The 17408-nt window shown below is 37.7% G+C and overlaps 1 protein-coding gene across 2 annotated transcripts; it reads right to left on the reverse strand.

The window, feature by feature from the left end:
- Positions 1-576: 576 nt before the first annotated feature.
- Positions 577-11152, reverse strand: LOC131309741 (metal tolerance protein C4). 2 transcript variants are annotated; one of them, XM_058336341.1, is made up of 13 exons: positions 10490-11152; positions 10351-10405; positions 8479-8611; positions 8306-8361; positions 7781-7895; positions 7524-7581; positions 7297-7415; positions 6691-6810; positions 2605-2706; positions 2457-2529; positions 1576-1643; positions 981-1041; positions 577-893 (listed from the first exon to the last, which is right to left on the reverse strand). In XM_058336341.1, the coding sequence occupies exons 1-13, from the start codon at positions 10782-10784 to the stop codon at positions 769-771; spliced, it is 1380 nt and encodes a 459-aa protein (XP_058192324.1). In that variant the 5' UTR covers positions 10785-11152; the 3' UTR covers positions 577-768. The 2 variants fall into 2 exon arrangements, with proteins under 2 accessions (XP_058192324.1, XP_058192325.1); XM_058336342.1 differs by having other exon boundaries at positions 981-1034; positions 1572-1643; positions 10490-11120.
- Between the last annotated feature and the right edge of the window lie 6256 nt (positions 11153-17408).

Genomic DNA, 17408 nt, shown 5'->3' on the forward strand with positions numbered 1-17408 from the left:
CAACCCCTAACTCAAAGAAGGGGAAATGATTGTAATACACAACTTTTGGGTTTCTTTTTTCCTTTTTCCTGTAGATTATAAACAATTTTTTTTTTTAGATCATAGAACTTTTACTTTTTCCTTATTGGTTGTTTTCCTTGCTGGTTATTTTTTCCTTACTGGTTACTTTTGCAATCTCCTACAGGAGCATGAAACAAGCAGCTTTTATGGGCCATTATGTTTTTGCTTTTGCGCTGAGATTCATAAATTGTTGCATAATCTTCACAAGTCCTTGTCTTTCGCTTGATGACTGAACTTTATGTCTAAAGGTTAAACAAAAATCCATACTGCATTTCTTTAGTTGCTGCCTTGAATTAGGTTATTACTTGCAAGTTTCAGTTTCTCATCCACTTGATATTTGTTTGGTGTGCTGCAAGTGGTTTGTGACCAGTACAACATAGTCAGTCAACACAAGCAAGAAATGTAGCGAGGGAGGAATAGTTCTTCACAGACCAATCTAACCCTGGCATTATCCATGGCTGTTCATGTTAAGCAGAGGACTTTTATAAAACCTTTTAGCTTTCAACCCTCAAAAACTTTTGTGCTGCCATGGCTTAGGCAGGTTGACGTCTTCAATATGTTTCGGTCTTCACTATTAACATTCGTGGATACATTTGTTGACTGCCATCATTTTGTGCTTAGAGAATCATTGCAGGTGATTTTCTTGTTGAGCGTAAATTACAATACCAAAATCATGTAAAAATACTACTTAAATGCAAGGAATGGGAATCATGGGGATGGGCCAATGGGATTGTGGGCCTCAATATCAACATGCCGAATTCCAGGGACAATTTCCTGGATTTCCTTTTCTAGCCTATCAACTTCACTCCCCAGAGCTGTAACCACTTCTTCACCTGCCATGAGAATGAAAGCAAGATTAGTTCTAATCATGTAACACACCCAATTCAGCCAGAAATCAAATCATCCATGACAATGCATACCATAGCATGACATGACCTTGAGCAAGCCAGTATTATCCTTCTCCTTTGCTGTCTCTCGAAACTGTACACATATAACATGACAATATCATCAATTCCTCTTGGGATTTTTATAATTAAGCATGCTACAGCAGAATGTTTATTGAGCAATGTTCTAAAAGTTGCTAGGCTAATAGTTGGGCGGTCAGCCACCTTCAAGTGATAAATCAGATTAATCGGTGCATATTAATTAGTAATCGGCGATTAATCATTAATCAGACCTAATCGGATAGGGGGCACCAACAACTAATCGCCGATTAATTCCTTGTTTAGAACACTGTTATTGAGTGGTGGAATCTCTCTCAACAGCAGAATGGTTATTGAGTGGAATCTCTCTCGGTGAAACATGAGGCAAATAAATACAATTCTCTCTCACTACAGCCACCCTGATTTCAACTACTCATATGTACAACGTAGCCTAAGAGTAGTTTGCCAAAGCATATTAATGTAGTGAAGGTTACTTGAGTAGTTCCTAGCATGTGTAATTAATGATGTAACTGCGTGCTTACAAGCAGCAAGCAAAATATCTAACCATAAGAAGTAAATACGAAATACTAACCTGTCTGGCCCACTCATCACGTCCTGTTCTTTTCAAATAATTCTGCACCAGCGCCTCACCGTTGAAATCTGCCACACAAATGTTGAACCAATTACTCTTTTTTTCTCCAGTTTAACCAATAAGTGAACAGGGGTATCGAAATCTAACTGGATGACAAGTTTTCTAATTCGGATTGGGACAGGTTTTCTAATTCCTATTCCAATGCCCACAAGAGTTGCCGTTGTGGTAGGCTACGAGTTAACTCAAAAAAGTGAATCCAGTCAATGCATCCATTTTTATAACTTATCCAGTTACAGGTAAAACATGACACACAAGTCATCAAGAACTACTGGGAGATATGAATGGCACTTTTGCAACAAGGGATGCAGGAATACCATAATACACCAAGAGGTGATAAAGAAATTAAATCATTTAGAACGGAGAAATCTTGAACCTATGGAATCTATTATTAGATTGTTAACCACCAACTCACCTAAAAACTTAAGTTGTTAGAGAGAGGGGCAACTTTATTATTTATATTCTCCACACGCCCCCTCACGTGTAGTCAGACTCTCCTCCAAAAGTGGGTGAACACGTGTAAATTTTAATCATTAGGTAGGCGGTGAGATTCGAACCTAGGATCTTTTATCTATTGCCTGCTCTGATACCAATATTAGATTGTTAACCACCAACTCATCTAAAAGCTTAAGCTGTTAGAGAGTGGGGCAACTTTATTATCTATATTCTCAACAGAATCCAATGGTCAAAATGCTCATGGCAATGACAATGTTGGGGCATTTAAAAGGTCATAAAAATTCACTGGCACTTGCATCCACTTCATATCTTTCATAACCTAATTTTATGAAAATGCAGAAAGAAAAGGATATGACAAAAAGGCTCACCTATTTCAGCCTTGAACCTAAAAAATCCAGGCCCGATCACTTCACTTTTGCAATCATATATAGCATCTACTACCTGTAGCAGAAATTCCATTTGTTTAACTCGGACATCACCGTAACACGTCTTATTGAGTACTAACGGCAATCTTACTGGGTCATTTCTCAGAAAATGAAGAACCCTTTCCATGTCGTGATCATCAATTGCTCTACCAATCAAAGCATGGCGATTCCTTTGGATGAGAAATATAGCAACCTGCATCGAAATCTCTATAAGACAAGCCACAAAGTTTGTTAAAAATGAATTATAGTCAGCTAAAAAGGATTAGAAGCCACATATACGTGCGTGCACAAAATTGAATGCGTATATTTTATTCAATATCTCTCCCTCCTATGGCAAATGATTATAATCACAAATAAAGCCGTGCTCTCCTTTCTTCCCCCTCATTCCTTCAAATATTCCAAGACAACATTAATTATATGTATATCATCCCAACTAGGGAAAAAGAAGTTGTTGTCATTCACATTTACCGATTTACAGTTGTTCCATGGCCCTGTTTGTACAATATAAATAATTCAATTCAACAGAATCGTAATTCCTTCAATTCCTACTGAATTTTAGCCTGATAAATACAAGTCAGAGTCCCACTTTTACTTTTTCCTCAACCTCCATGCTGCAGATGGGCAGACCTACACCTAAAACTCAGCTCAACAGGCCTTCATCCAAACAACTCGTGGTTGCTACAAGGATTCAGATTCTCCGTTTCTTCACACTGAGCTACATCCTCACATGTTATGTGCTACTGCATCATCAACACACATCGTGTGGAGTTTCTGTTGCCCTTTGGGCATCTTCAGCTTCGACAATGTCATTTAGCTTGTTGTTGCATAACTCTCCAACTCCCTTTATTGTACCTTTCCAAACTATCTCAAACAACTTTCCTGGATACTCCAAATCATGTAGCTGCTAGATGGAGTGCCATATGCCCCCAAATGCATTTAGACCCCCTTTGGCCTAAATTTTTGGGTCTTTTTGACCAAGACTTTTTGGTTGTTTTCTCCTAATTTTTACAAGATTCAGGACAGATTTTTTGGATTGTTGGAAAATAAAAAATTTGGAAGACAGTCTTATCATCATCTTATATCAATTTTTTTCAACTTTGGTCTATATTTTTATACTTTCTAATTCCTCTCACCGAGACAACCGATGTGATTGAAAAAATTATGACGAAAAGCTATTAAGAAAAGGTAACTAAAAGTAAAATAATACCAAAAAATCATTTTGGCCAAACTCAAGCTTGAGACCACCAGCTTTACGGTTAGGGCACAATCCTACAATTTGTTGCCCTAAATAGGAAAACCATGCAAAGTGCCTCATTTTTAATATAAACAATCATTATAACATTCTAATTAAACATACTGAAGAATCTACTGAATCTTGTAAATGATTACTGGCTCAAGTCTCAACATTAATGATCAAATTTGCATGATCTAACTTCCTCCTAAACTCATTCTTGACCTAATGATGCCCAAGTCCAAATAATTCGTCAATGTACTAGTTTTATGAACACAGAAATACCCATCAAGATTATCCACTGAATTTCAAATAGCCTTAATATTCTGGATGTAAGGATTCAATCAATTGCGATAAGGGCTATTTGCTCAGTCAAATGACTCAATTTAGATGAAGTCATAACATGTTTAACCACCACATCTCTTGTTGATTTAGGTTTTCCCCTCCCCCCAGCATTTCCTTTGTTAAAGCATCCAACTCAAAACCAATTGATAATGAGTGGAGAAGCCGAGAAAGGATCCGAAACACATAGATCACAATGAAACAAAGTGCAACTATGGCACAAACAAAGGGGAAAAGCCGAGGTTACAACTAACCAATATGGGACAAGCTCTAACACTCCCTCGCACATGTGACACCTAACCCGTACATGGAGAGTTAAACAACAGGATCATAACTAGGTGCACCTAAGGCACAAACAACAGGAGAATCAACAAAGAGAGTCTTGTCCAAAAACCTCCGAAAACCTAGCTCTAATACTATGTCAAAGCATCTAACTCAAAAACCAATTGGCGATGAGTGGAGAGGCCGACAAAGAATTTGGAACACACGGATCACAACGAAACAAAGTGCAACTATGACACAAACAAAGGGGAAAAGCCGAGGTTACTACTAACCAATGTGGGACAAGCTCTAACATCCTTATTTGCCGTAAAATACTCATCCTCGTTGTTACAACAGTAGGACATCTTCATTACACATGATCAAAGAAGCCTAATCTCTTTTCTTTTCTTTTGGGAGTTTATTTGGCTTTTATCCCCTAAACTATCCACATTTTGTCTACTTTGTCCCTAAACTATGTAAACAACAATTTTGTCCCCTCAACTTTCTGATTGCAATCTATTTTGTCCAATAGTTAACATAATTTTACCTAGAAATTGGCCGAAATAGATTGCAATAAGAAAGTGGAGGGGACAAAATTGTTATTTCCATAGTTTAGGGACAAACTATACAAAATGTGGATAGTTTAGGGGAAAAAACCAAAATTAACTCTCTCTTTTGGTCTTTCAGATTATCATCAATTGGTTCTATTTGTGCTCCTATTAGAGAAGGGAGTTTGGGTGTGAGGCGTCTAAAGTTCAATCAAGTTTTGCTGGGCAAATGGCTTTGGAGATTTGAGTGTGAAACGGAGAGATGGTGGAGAACGGTTGTAGTAGCTAAATACGGTAGCGGGTGGGGAGATTGGTCGGCCCTCAATGTGAGATTGCCTTACGTGGTTGCGCTATGGAGGGGTATCATGAATGGTTGGGATGCATTTGAAAAAAATATTCATATGGTGGTTGGCGATGGGAGTAGGGTGAAAATTTGGGAGCATTTGTGGTGTCGGGATGTCAGATTACAAGAGGCTTTTCCGAGTACATATCTTTTGGCTCGTGATAGAGATGCAAGAGTCTTTGATTATCTCCATTTTCAGTATGGGGCCCAGTTTGGGATATTCGTTTGCGTAGGGATGTGTGCGATTAGGAGGAGAATGCTTTGATTACTTTGCTTTCAAGAGTGTATGATATTCGTAGAATAGGTGAAGGGGAAGACGAGATGCGTTGGAGCTTGTCTAAATCCGGATCTTTCCAGGTGAAATCTTACTATCAAGCTCTTTGTAGGAGGGTTACTTCTTCCTTTCCGTGGCAAGCAATTTGGAAAACGGCGACACCGTTAGAGGTGAGTTTTTTTGTATGGTGTGCTGCTAAAGGCACGATCCTTACTTTGGATAATTTGATCTGAAGACAGCAAATCATTGTGAATTGGTGTTGTATGTGTAAAAGGGATGCGGAGACGGTCGATCACCTTCTTATTCATTGCCCAGTGGCGTGGGAGTTATGGACTTTGGTGCTTTCTTGGTTTGGTATGCAGTGGACCATGCCTAGGAATGTGATGGAACTATTAATTGCTTGGAGAGGTGCTAGAGTGGGAAAGAGAAGGAAGCGAGTCTGGACAATGATTCCTCTTTGCGTGATGTGGTTTATTTGGCGAGAAAGGAATTTTAGGTGTTTTGAGGGGGTAGAAAAGCCCATGTTTAGATTAAAAACTTGTTTGGTGAATAGTTTGTATAGTTGGGACAAGAGAGATTGTAATCCATCTCTTGACCAATTTTTAAACTGGTTTGAGCTTTTCCACTCTTTGGGGAGTGTATAGGGCCTTTTTGTCTTGTGGCCTCTTTTTGTATTTGGGTGGCAATCCCTTTATATATATAATTATTTACTTATCAAAAAACAAAAAAACAAAAAAAACAAATCAATTGGTTCTATTTGTACTATTTCACATGTGAAGTTACAACGGATTCTATTGCTTTGGCCTTGTCACAGATCCATCAGAGCATCTTCATATCAAAGACACCAAGTTTATTTATATGTAGTTTCTTAGCCGCTAAAGATTAGTCCCGTATTGAATATTGGCTCTATAGCTTGTTCTCTAAATTTTTCCTTTCAGTATTAATTGTATCCCCCAATAAGCACCACTCAAAGCAAACATACTCAACCAATATGTATATGGAGGAAAAGCTACATGGCCAAAAGACAAACATAATGTTTGACGTACGGAGGGTACTTTTGGAGTCAAATTCTCGGTCAACTGCCAAAAACTGACAGACATAACTTTGAAATATTTTAGTGACTTAGAGTACACGAATAAGAAGAACTAAAGGCAAGGAAGTATAAGCATGTAAATTACCATTCCAAGAAGGTTGCCCACAATTATTGAACCAATAGGATCATAGATTGCATTTCCTGTGGTATTAACAGCAACCAATGATGCACCAGCAATGAGAAGACCAGTTACTGCTGCACCATCCTGCATGTTTTAGAGCATTTTAAGAGAGGCTAAAACCAAGACAGAAGCAGGAGTGCCATGATTTAGAAGCCATAACCCATGGGTCGTGTGAAGGTATGGACGCATAATTCCCATGTAATTTACTTGGGGGGTGAATTGCAGCATGCACTACCTTTCCATGTATAACTTGTTCAATTTTATTGTTTCCAGGTTGCAGTTACAACCACAGCCAATGTTAATAAATTAGATCCCAGCTCCTTATTTGCATACAATACATAAGCTACATCGCAGCAGTATGGTTCTTTTAGCTTTTGTTTGTGCAAATGCTACACGTGATCAATGTAGTTCTTTTAGCTCACATGCACCTTCTCTAGCATCACATTATTGATTGCACTCCGATAAGTATCTTCTATCTCTCTTTTCCCAAGCAGTTCCCCCCCCCCGATTAAGTTACATGAGATACATTATTATTAACTTTCCAGGATCGGAAGGTATAAAAACTATGACCTCCGTCATGACTGCAACAGCTGTGGGATCATGACCACGCCAAACATAGTCTCTCACTGTCATACCCTCTGCAGCTGCACCTTTCCTGACAGCATGTATGGCCACAACAAGAGAAGCACCTAAAGAAAGGCTAGAGTTACTCATGAGAGAAAATGAGCAGAAAAGCCAAAAGTAAAGGAATATTTAGAAACTCCAGAAGTGTAAAACTATAATTCCATGACTAGTACCTTCAATAAGGAATGAGCCACCAATGACCAAAGCTGCATATTGAATATTTCCAGGGGGCTGAAAAAACAGAACCACAGACCGCGAAAACTCAGTTTCATGTAAGGAAAAAACAGGCACTAGCAATTTCAATTGGTTTATCTCCCTTGGTGGACTTCTTGTCCCCATTTCTTGTATCTTTTGTTATTTTTGTTCAAAATAAATTTATTCTCATGCTGATAAAAAGAAAAGGAAAAAGGAATTTCAATTGGTTGATTACCTGCGATGTCCACAAGTTCTGAATGCCATGAACAATTGTCGCACCCGAACCAAGACAAAAGATACCAACAGCCGATATTAAGGACCAAACAAATCTTTCTTTGGAATAACCATAACTGCGAACATATAAGATTAGGATTCAGCACATCGCCACATCCAAATGTTTATACTTCTATAATTTCTACTCCAAATCACAAACTCCAGTTTGATTGATTTATTGAGCTGAACCCAATTGTTGTACTGAAACAAAATAAGTAATGACAGGTCCAGATCAAGTTCCAGAAATAAAACTGAAGGAACAAATGCAAATTTAAAAATGGTAATTCGGCACCAAAAGTCGTCAAAGAGTTCCTGAAGATTTTGAGGGGTGCTGAGAGCGCACATGAAGATGCATTTTTTTGACATCTAAAACCAATTGGATACCATGCATAAGCTACTACAGATGGAATCGGTCATCAAATACTGAATTGTTCAGTTTGTGCATATAAAACATTGGACAAAAGTCAGTTGATTGTGAAACACTCACGGGTGGAGGGCATCTGGAGCACGTCTTGAACTACTTAAACCGTACGCAAGAAGTGCCTACAATGTAAACATGAATTAGATTCTCAGCATTCACTGTTCCTACATATGATGATGCTAACATAAGCACGTTTATGCCAGCAGGAGATGAGAAATAAGATCAAAAGGACTGTGTACCTGATTTGCAAAATCTGCAACAGAATGAACCACTTCAGCCAGCATGACATGGCTTGAAGTGCCAAACCAGACCCCAAACTTGAGAGAGAAGACAAGGAAGTTGCACCATAATGCTGTTGTTACCGCTCGCTGGCTAGCAAAAAAATGTTGTCGGACAAAGCAGGGAAAATAAATTGTTTAGATGTTGGAAAAAAGGTGCTCAAATTTTCACTAAATTATGCAACTTTTTCATGGGATAGTTTTCGAATTCTTTAAAATAATCCTGCTAAGACAACATGCCCTGCTTCAAAAACAGGAAAACCTGAATTTAGAGTATAATACTATACTTAATGGACAGTAGATTTAGCAGCATTGATCATATAGAAGACATGGCATAGATATGAGAAGAGGATATTTATCAATGCAAACACAGACATGAATACAAAAGCTAATTTTCTACAGGAAAATCCTTACCCTTTCTCTTTGTCCTTTCCCCTAACTATAATTTGCTTCAAATGAAGCCTAACATCCTTAACTACCAGAACTCAACATTTCGCAAAATTAGCAACAGAACAATCAGACACATCCTCAACTATAGATCATGAACTTAAGGTCAACTCCTCAAAAAAGCTGCCAATTTCAACAACGGATGTCAAAACCAAACCTAAAAAGAAAGGTTTTATACCATTTTCCTCTCTCTTTTGGACAAGCTATTTGCAATCAAACTTACCTAACCCGCCAACAGGGAATTTCAAATTCACACTTCTATTAGTCTATGTTCGATAGCCACCGTTGTCAACATCTGTTTGATCGCTACAATTTTGACTAATAAATTGGGGAACAGAATGTTTTCACAGTTATAAGTTCATCCGTGGGTAAGTACTACTCATTCGTTCAGCCATAAATTGCTTAAGAAAGAGACCATGCACGGTGGAGTGAGATTGAAAATGACGATTTCCACCTGTTGGTGAACATGGTTATGCCACTCTAGATGAAAACAACATGGTTATGGCACCCAGATGTAGTCAAAGAGATAATGCACAACAGTTGTTTTCAAAGAACATAACAAGTGTGCACATTAACTTTGACAGCTACTAGCATATCCTGAGTTGAAGAGGACCTACGAGATAGGGGAAGATGATTTCTTCTGAACTCAAATAATCCCCAAATCAACTGTACCCCTAACAGGAAGTCAAGCATCGTCCAAAATACATGCTTAAACCTGAGCTACTAACTCCAAACCCTGAGTTTCCAATCAACTAAGACACCTGGAAATAATCAATTTTCAGAAAGAGCACACAGATTTGCTAGCTCAAAATTTAAGGAAGAACACCCAACAAGAGCAGTGAAGCCCTTAGCTTGCCAATTGAGAACATCCACACAATGCTCCATGTAATGGATCTGATGAGGGGAACATGCCAATATGCCACATCTCCGCCAAGGTTGAAATCCTCGGACAACTAATCTGAATATAAAGCACAATTTCGTGCTTGAACCATGACATGATAATCAAGTTTCTCAAACCATCAAATAGAAGGTGCCTGGAAAGCCAATTCTTGATTCTACAATTTTGCTGCATGCAAGTCATTCATCTCCAACCATTGGTTAAAGACTTCCATTATGATCAAAATCTCGGTATACTCTCCCTGCTCCGGCTATTAAGTGTCATGTGAGTTCTCTAAGTCCAAGAACTAAGAAACAAGTTATTCATTACCAAGGAAACTGTAAACAATTTTGTGTCACAAATTTGTGAGTTGCAAGTGTATGGACAAGGGGATCATTTCACATAGATTCATTGCTTGTCAACCTATAAAAGTTATTGTTTGCTTCACAAGATTCAATGTCCAAAACAAGTGCAAATTAGGTCGAGCGGTAAGGGGAAACACAATTCACCTGTGATCATGTTGAACTTCTATCTTCTTTATTTCTTTAGCTCTGGTGAAAAAACCTGCAAAAACAAAGAACAATATCAAACACAGATGTCCACATAAACACAGAGATACAAACCTGTTTATATAGAGGAAGAGCGTACTTCGGTTACAGGAATCGAATGTAAATGAAGCCAATGAAATGGCTTGTCGCGAGGAGCAATATCGTGAGACAAGACCTCGATATGGAAATGGAGAAGTGAAGAACCCTCCTCCTCGTCCTCCATGGCGTAGTAGAGTGTTGGAATGGAATTGAAAACTAGGGCGATCGTCGGTGGCAGATGTTCTGCAAAATTCAGGGAGAAGAGAGGAGCGAAGGAGGGACGTGGCGGGCGGAGATAGGGAGGTGAGGGCGGAGGAGTGGTGGCGGGCAAGAGTAAGAAAGCGAGACGTTCGCATGGATACGTCTTCCTATTGTTTATGTTCTTCCTCTGCTGCATTTACATGGAAACAGCGTGAAGATAAGGAAGGGTTAGAGTTTTGGGCACATATTAGGGTTTTTCAAGATCAAAGGCAAGAGTGGTCCGGACTGCTGTTTATCGGAGACCCTTGACACCGGCTATAAGCGCAGAGAGGGAGAGGGAGAGAGAGAGAGAGATATTGTCCATCTGGAGCAGTACAATTCTCGCTCTGTAGTCTCAAACGCAAATCATCTCTCTCTGCTCAATTTTCCGACGTAAAATGCCCAATGATGTGTTCCCATTTTCTGACTTTATTATTCGTCAATAGTACTAGTACTAGTATAATTCGCCATCATATAGAATCCTCTTCTAAAGAAATTCAGGTTACATTTCTTTTATTACTCGGATATTTGTTCATTTTAGAGCATCTCCAGCTTTCATTCATATTTTTTCTCAAATTTGAGTCAAATTTTGGGTAAAAATTTATTTTGGATAGACACATCTCCAACTATCGAACCCAAATTTTACACATCTCCTTCTTTCTCTCTCTCTCTAACTAGCCGTTGGAGAAATGAGTTAAGGTAAAATTGTCTCAGGTATGGGCAAAAAAATGGGTAAAACCCAAAATGGGAAAGGGTTTGGGTAAAAAATTGGAGAGAAATTTTTGTGATTTTTGCCCTATTTTTAAATTTGAGTCTTAAAATGGGTCAAGGCCGAAGATGCTCTTACAGATCTTATGAAGTCCCTCTCTTTCGAAGCACTCCATTTTGATACCAAAGGTTAGTTCAACTGTTCGTAAATTACACAATTAAAATTTTAAAACGCATATTTCCATTTTTCTATCAAAGTTTTCCTGAGCAATTCCCACATCATAAAATGCATATTTCCAAACACCTCCAGATTACGGAGAGGGTATTCCAGTTTCTTAAAAAATAAACTTTTAAAAAATGAAGGTAATTTCAAGCTCAAAAATTATGTGTTTACGCAAATAATTTTTTTACCAATATGAATCTTATTTGATAGATCTCATTGAGATTTTTAAACGGTGCAAAAAAAAATTAAAAAATTATTTTTCATTTTCATTATATTTGAGGTTGAAATTACCTTTTTTTTGAAAAAAAAAAGTTTGAAAAGAAAACGAATTGGCACCTCTAATCACATATGAACATTCATTTCTCAAATAGAGTGAGTACAAAAGCACATGAACATATGACACATATCTTACGTTAGATGTACTCCAGTATTAATTTTACTGGTATATACTATTCTTTGCAGATTCACTGAACAAGTCATGTTAGGCAGCCGCAAATAAGTGTCTTATGACGTGTTCTACTAAGATTATTATTTTTTAAATACTTATTTTTTGCTCTACGAAATATGTCAATCCAAAAAGTACCGATTTTTTTAATAAGTGCCCAAAGATATGAAGTCTAGTTTACACTAATTTGGACATGCCCAAAAACTGTCAACCCATTTAAGAGCATGGTTAACCGCAGATCAGCTCATATTTAGACTTGTCGCTACTTATATATAACCACTTGACCAATGATCTACTTCTTCCATCCCATTTTGTTTGTCTATTTTTAATTGATTATAGCTTTCAATTTATAATATTTTTCACAATTTTGAAAGTTTTGGATAATAAGATTAATCACGAACTATCGAACAAAATTCATATTGCATATTTTTAAAAATTCATATTAAAAGATATAAACAATTGAAAACTAATACAAACATTAAAAAAATGGACAAATAAGTTAAGACGGAGGGAATATTAAGGAATGGCTAAATGGCCAGAAGACCTTATGTACTCCTTAGGCCATCCACGGTGGCATAATAAAAAATGAATAACCAAAAGTTGACACATCAGCTTTTGATTATCCATTTAAGATATTGTTAAGCTTAACAATGTTGAGGTCCACAATGGTCACTTCTAATCTATAACTAAAATAAGGGATACACTACAATTTCACTCTCTCTCCCCTTATGTTTTTCACCATTGATCATTTCCCTTCATTACATTTTTTTTTTTGGCAAAAATATATTGATTTTCTCATTTTCATGTACTCTAAAAAAAAAAAAAAACAGATGTGTTCTTGAATTTGTAAAAAATGTAAGGTTCTTCATGTACTCAACCACAGGGAGATGAACGAAAAAAGAATAAAATAAAAACTGAAAAAAAAAGTGAAATACCTTAATGCGGCGACAAATGTTTTCCACCATTGATCACTTTCCTCCATTACGTTTTTTTATTGGCAAAAATATATCGATTTTCTCCCTTAATTTTGGAGAAAAAATTGATGACTTCCTTCCCTCATATTATGAATTTGGAAAAAAAATCATGTACTAAAATAAAAAAAACAGATGTGTTCTTGAATTTGTAAAAGAATGCAAGATTTTTCATGTACGCAACCATAGGGAGAGGAACGAAAAAGAGTAAAATAAAAACAGAAAAAAAGTGAAATACCTTAATCCGGCGACAATGAGTTGAATTGTAAATGATCGAAAGATATGAGTTTTACTTTTGGAGGGAAAGAAAAAAAAAAGAGTTTGTGGTTGAAGAAAATGAGATATAGAGCAGGCAAAAAAAGAGAGAAGAAAATACCATTTGAAACACGCATGTATATAAATTTTAGAACCAGTTAACTTATGTGGTGTGAGATTCACAAATTTTGATTATTGAAAAAGGTTGCTAGTTTTGGTTATCCAAAGCCCAAAATTTGATTATTTCTAAGAATATTGTTAAGTTTGATTATACCATTGTGAGCCATTTTTTACCCCAATATTGTTAACTTTAAAAATAATTTTCTTTTGATTATACCACTGTGGATGGCTTTATGTACCAAGCTCTCACAGTTTGCTCAACTTATTTATTCAGCATTGCAGGGCACTTTTTTCTCCTCCTTTGTGGACAACGTATGTTCGGTTTGGATTTTGAGAGAGATTTTTGGAGTAATGCATGGAGGAGATAGATATTATTGGGAACCGTATGCAGCGAAAGGAGTTGAATTTTGAGATCCAAAACGAAACATTGCAGAAAACCTGCAATATGTATTGCCAACCGTTTGATTTTGGTGGACTTTTTGTTAAATTTGAGTCCGTGCCAAGTGTTTTGCTTGTACGGCATTTCCAGATACCCTAAATGAATAAGGATCCACGAACTTAGCCAAAAAATAAAAATCAGATAGTGATAATGCCAAAATCGTTTTTATTGGTGCCGAAACTCCAGTGCATGAAAGTTTTGTATATTACAAATCGTACAAGCCTTTTTTGCACTATAATTTTGAAATCAACAAAAATGGTTTTGGCATTATCATTAAATAACAATTACAAGAATCCACGTCTCCTGACATTTTAGCTAGTGATAAGCTACACGATTGATTGGTTCACTTTTTTTGGATAAGCAAATTTATCTAAGTTGTTTAACATGTGACGCCCAATTGATCTCATATTCCATTTCCCAAAGACCAAAGCCATGCTCACTTGGGCATAGGCCTGTCAATGAACCGGATTTAATCCGGATTCGATCCGAAAAATTCGATCCGGATTCGATAAAGTCGATCCGATAATCCGATAATCCGAATCCGGTAATTCAATACGGATTCGGATCCGATCGGATCGGATTAAATCCGTTATCAATCCGAATCCGAACTTTATTTTTTAAATTTTTTTAAATTTTTTTTTAAAAATAGTAATTTAAAAAAAAAATGTTTAAGAAGTTGTATTTTTTTTTTTTTTAAATTTTTTTCGGAAAATATTTTTTTTTGAAATTTTTTTTTTTTTTTTTGCTAAAATTATTGAAGTAAAAAAAGTTTCCGGATCAGATCCGGATTACCACTATCGGATTTAAGTCTTATCGGATCCGGATCGGATTGGGTCTTATCAGATCCGGATCCGGTCTATTAACAGGCCTAGTTCCAAATGCAGGAAAAACTATGGTTGGAAAAAAATTTGCAGGATTTTCAAGACAGGGAGAGGGAAGAAGGAAGATTGCAATTTTAAGCAATATATGTGTGGTTGATCTTTCAAAAAATATATAGTCTTTCTTTGGTACCAAATGTGGTCACGTTGTCAAAGGCCAATTCTCTACCATAAATTGGAGCAACTCTCAAAAGAACACAACACGTGGCAAAATTTGATGACGTTGTAGTCTTTCATTTGGATACGCGTCGAGCGATGTGAGGGTATTGCACCCAAGATCCTTTGTACCGAGAAATTGATGTATCTTTGTACCAAAATGTTTTGGGTTGTGAGATCGTGTGAGTTTTTTTAGTATGTTATATAAATTTTTTATGTGATTTAAGGCAGAAAATGCATTGCTACATAAGTGGAGAGAATTTCGGTAGAGGAGGATTCTATCCGAGGGTGATGTGGTGGTACAGTGATTTTGTCCAAAGACTAGAAATCTACAACAGCAACGTCCCAGGAAAGGAAAAACATGAGTGGTTAACAAAAAGGAAAAGGAGAATGGGACAGTTTGCTGCTTGCTGTTTGTAGAGGGCCGAAATATCCGAAGGATCATAGGGTCCACGAGGTCCAGAAAGGGGGATAAAGGTTCACACGCCGTTTGACCCGTCGTCCAGCTATCTCAGTTTATCTGTAAATGAGCGTGAGCTTCGGCATGATGTGTCATTAGTCATCCGAAGGATAGACGGACCCCCGTGAACTCTTCCGAACGTTATGTGCCATATCCGAACGTAAATGTATTTGGGTTCGTTCGGTGATCTTTCCAAACGCTCGGTGCTGTCCTCTTGTTCGGCTAAGTTGTTCTTCGGAAAGAACATCAGACACCCGGAGCCTCTTCGTGTAACAAAAGTGGGCTCCACCAAGTATAGACGCTTATGGAACCTTCCAGAAATATCTTTTCATAAGTAAGCTGTCCTTTCTGATATTCGAAATGACATCTCTGAACGATGTGACTTCTCTGACATCGACCCATGTGGCTCTGTAAGACTTGGGGGAAGTGGTGTTCATTAAATGGCCCTGCTACCTGACGTCATCCGAGCAGTGCACGACACGTGAAAAGTAAAGCCAACTTGCTCAGCACTCAACCCCTTCGCCTATAAATAGAAGAGCATTACCACTAAGAAACGCTCTCGGGACTCATTGACAACAACACTCTCTTCTCTTTACTAGCATATTTTCTTATTAAACTTCTTCTTCTCTTCTCCACTTATTGACAAGTTCGTCGGAGCTTCTTCCCGGAGGAACATTCCCCTCCAGTTCTGCAGGTACATCAAGACCGGCGTCATCTCTCACGGCTCTACACACGGAGACAGCTGCGCAGGAAAGATCACAAAGAAAGCCGCCCCCACACCATTGATTGTGGGACCACAAGGTGTAATTTGTACGGACAGTTGGTGAATTCCCTTTGTGCTCGGCCACACAAATGGATGATAGTTGGAAGCCACACGATTAATCCCGGCAACCACGTACCTGAAATCAGGCGATGGTTGCTGGTGGCTTGAAGAAGACCACATACATAGTGCATGTATCCTGCTGCGGTGCTATGTGGTGGAATGGCGGTGGCTCACGAGAGTACGTAGAATTGTGGTATCAATGTTGATATTGCGAACGCGCACACACTATGTGGAATGGGCCTTTTCCTTTTGCTTCCTACAACAGGAGTGAGCATGGCTTCTTTTCTTTTTTGGGGTTGAAGAGGTACTAGCATATATTACAACTTAACCCGAGTCCGAGAGGATTTCTTCCCTACAAAGTCGTCATACAGAGGCTGCTCAAGGCAGTTAGGGGAATAAGAAAAAACAACAAAACTAAAATTGCTGCAAAGGAAGTCTAGCTAGCAGATTGGCGCAACGATTGGCTTCTCGCGGGATATGTCTGACTTCACTCCCAAGCAACTGGAGCATTGAACTGCAATCAAGAATTGCATTACTAAGATCATGATTACTTAGATTACCTAAGTAGGTCAGTCAATGGATCGGATCCGATTCGAATCCGGATCCGATAAGACCCAATCTGATCCGGATCTGATAAGACTTAAATTCGATAGTGGTAATTCGGATCCGAAAAATCCGGATCCGATCCGAAAATCCGAATCCGATCCGGAAACTTTTTTTACTTCAAAAATTTTAGCAAAAAAAAATATGTATTTTTCAAAAAAATACAAAAAAATGTTTTCCAAAAAAAAAATAAAAATAAAAATAAAAATACAACTTCTTAAACATTTTTTTGTTTCAAAAAAAAAAAATACTATTTTTTTTAAAAAAATTTTAAAAATTTAAAAAATAAAGTTCGGATTCGGATTGATAACGGATTTAATCCGATCCGGATCCGTATTGAATTACTGGATTCGGATTATCGGATCGACTTTATCGGATCCGAATCCGGATTACTGGATTCGGATTATCGGATCGACTTTATCGGATCCGAATCCGGATCAAATTTTTCGGATCGAATCCGGATTAAATCCGGTCCATTGACAGGTCTATTTGTGTGGCCGAGCACAAAGGGAATTCAGTAATTCACCAACTGTCCGTACAAATTACACCTTGTGGTCCCACAATCAACGGCAAGCAGCAAACTGTCCCATTCTCCTTTTCCTTTTTGTTAACCACTCATGTTTTTCCTTTCCTGGGACGTTGCTGTTGTAGATTTCTAG

The sequence above is a fragment of the Rhododendron vialii genome, chromosome 12a (assembly GCF_030253575.1).
Source record: "Rhododendron vialii isolate Sample 1 chromosome 12a, ASM3025357v1".
Lineage (NCBI taxonomy): Eukaryota > Viridiplantae > Streptophyta > Magnoliopsida > Ericales > Ericaceae > Rhododendron > Rhododendron vialii.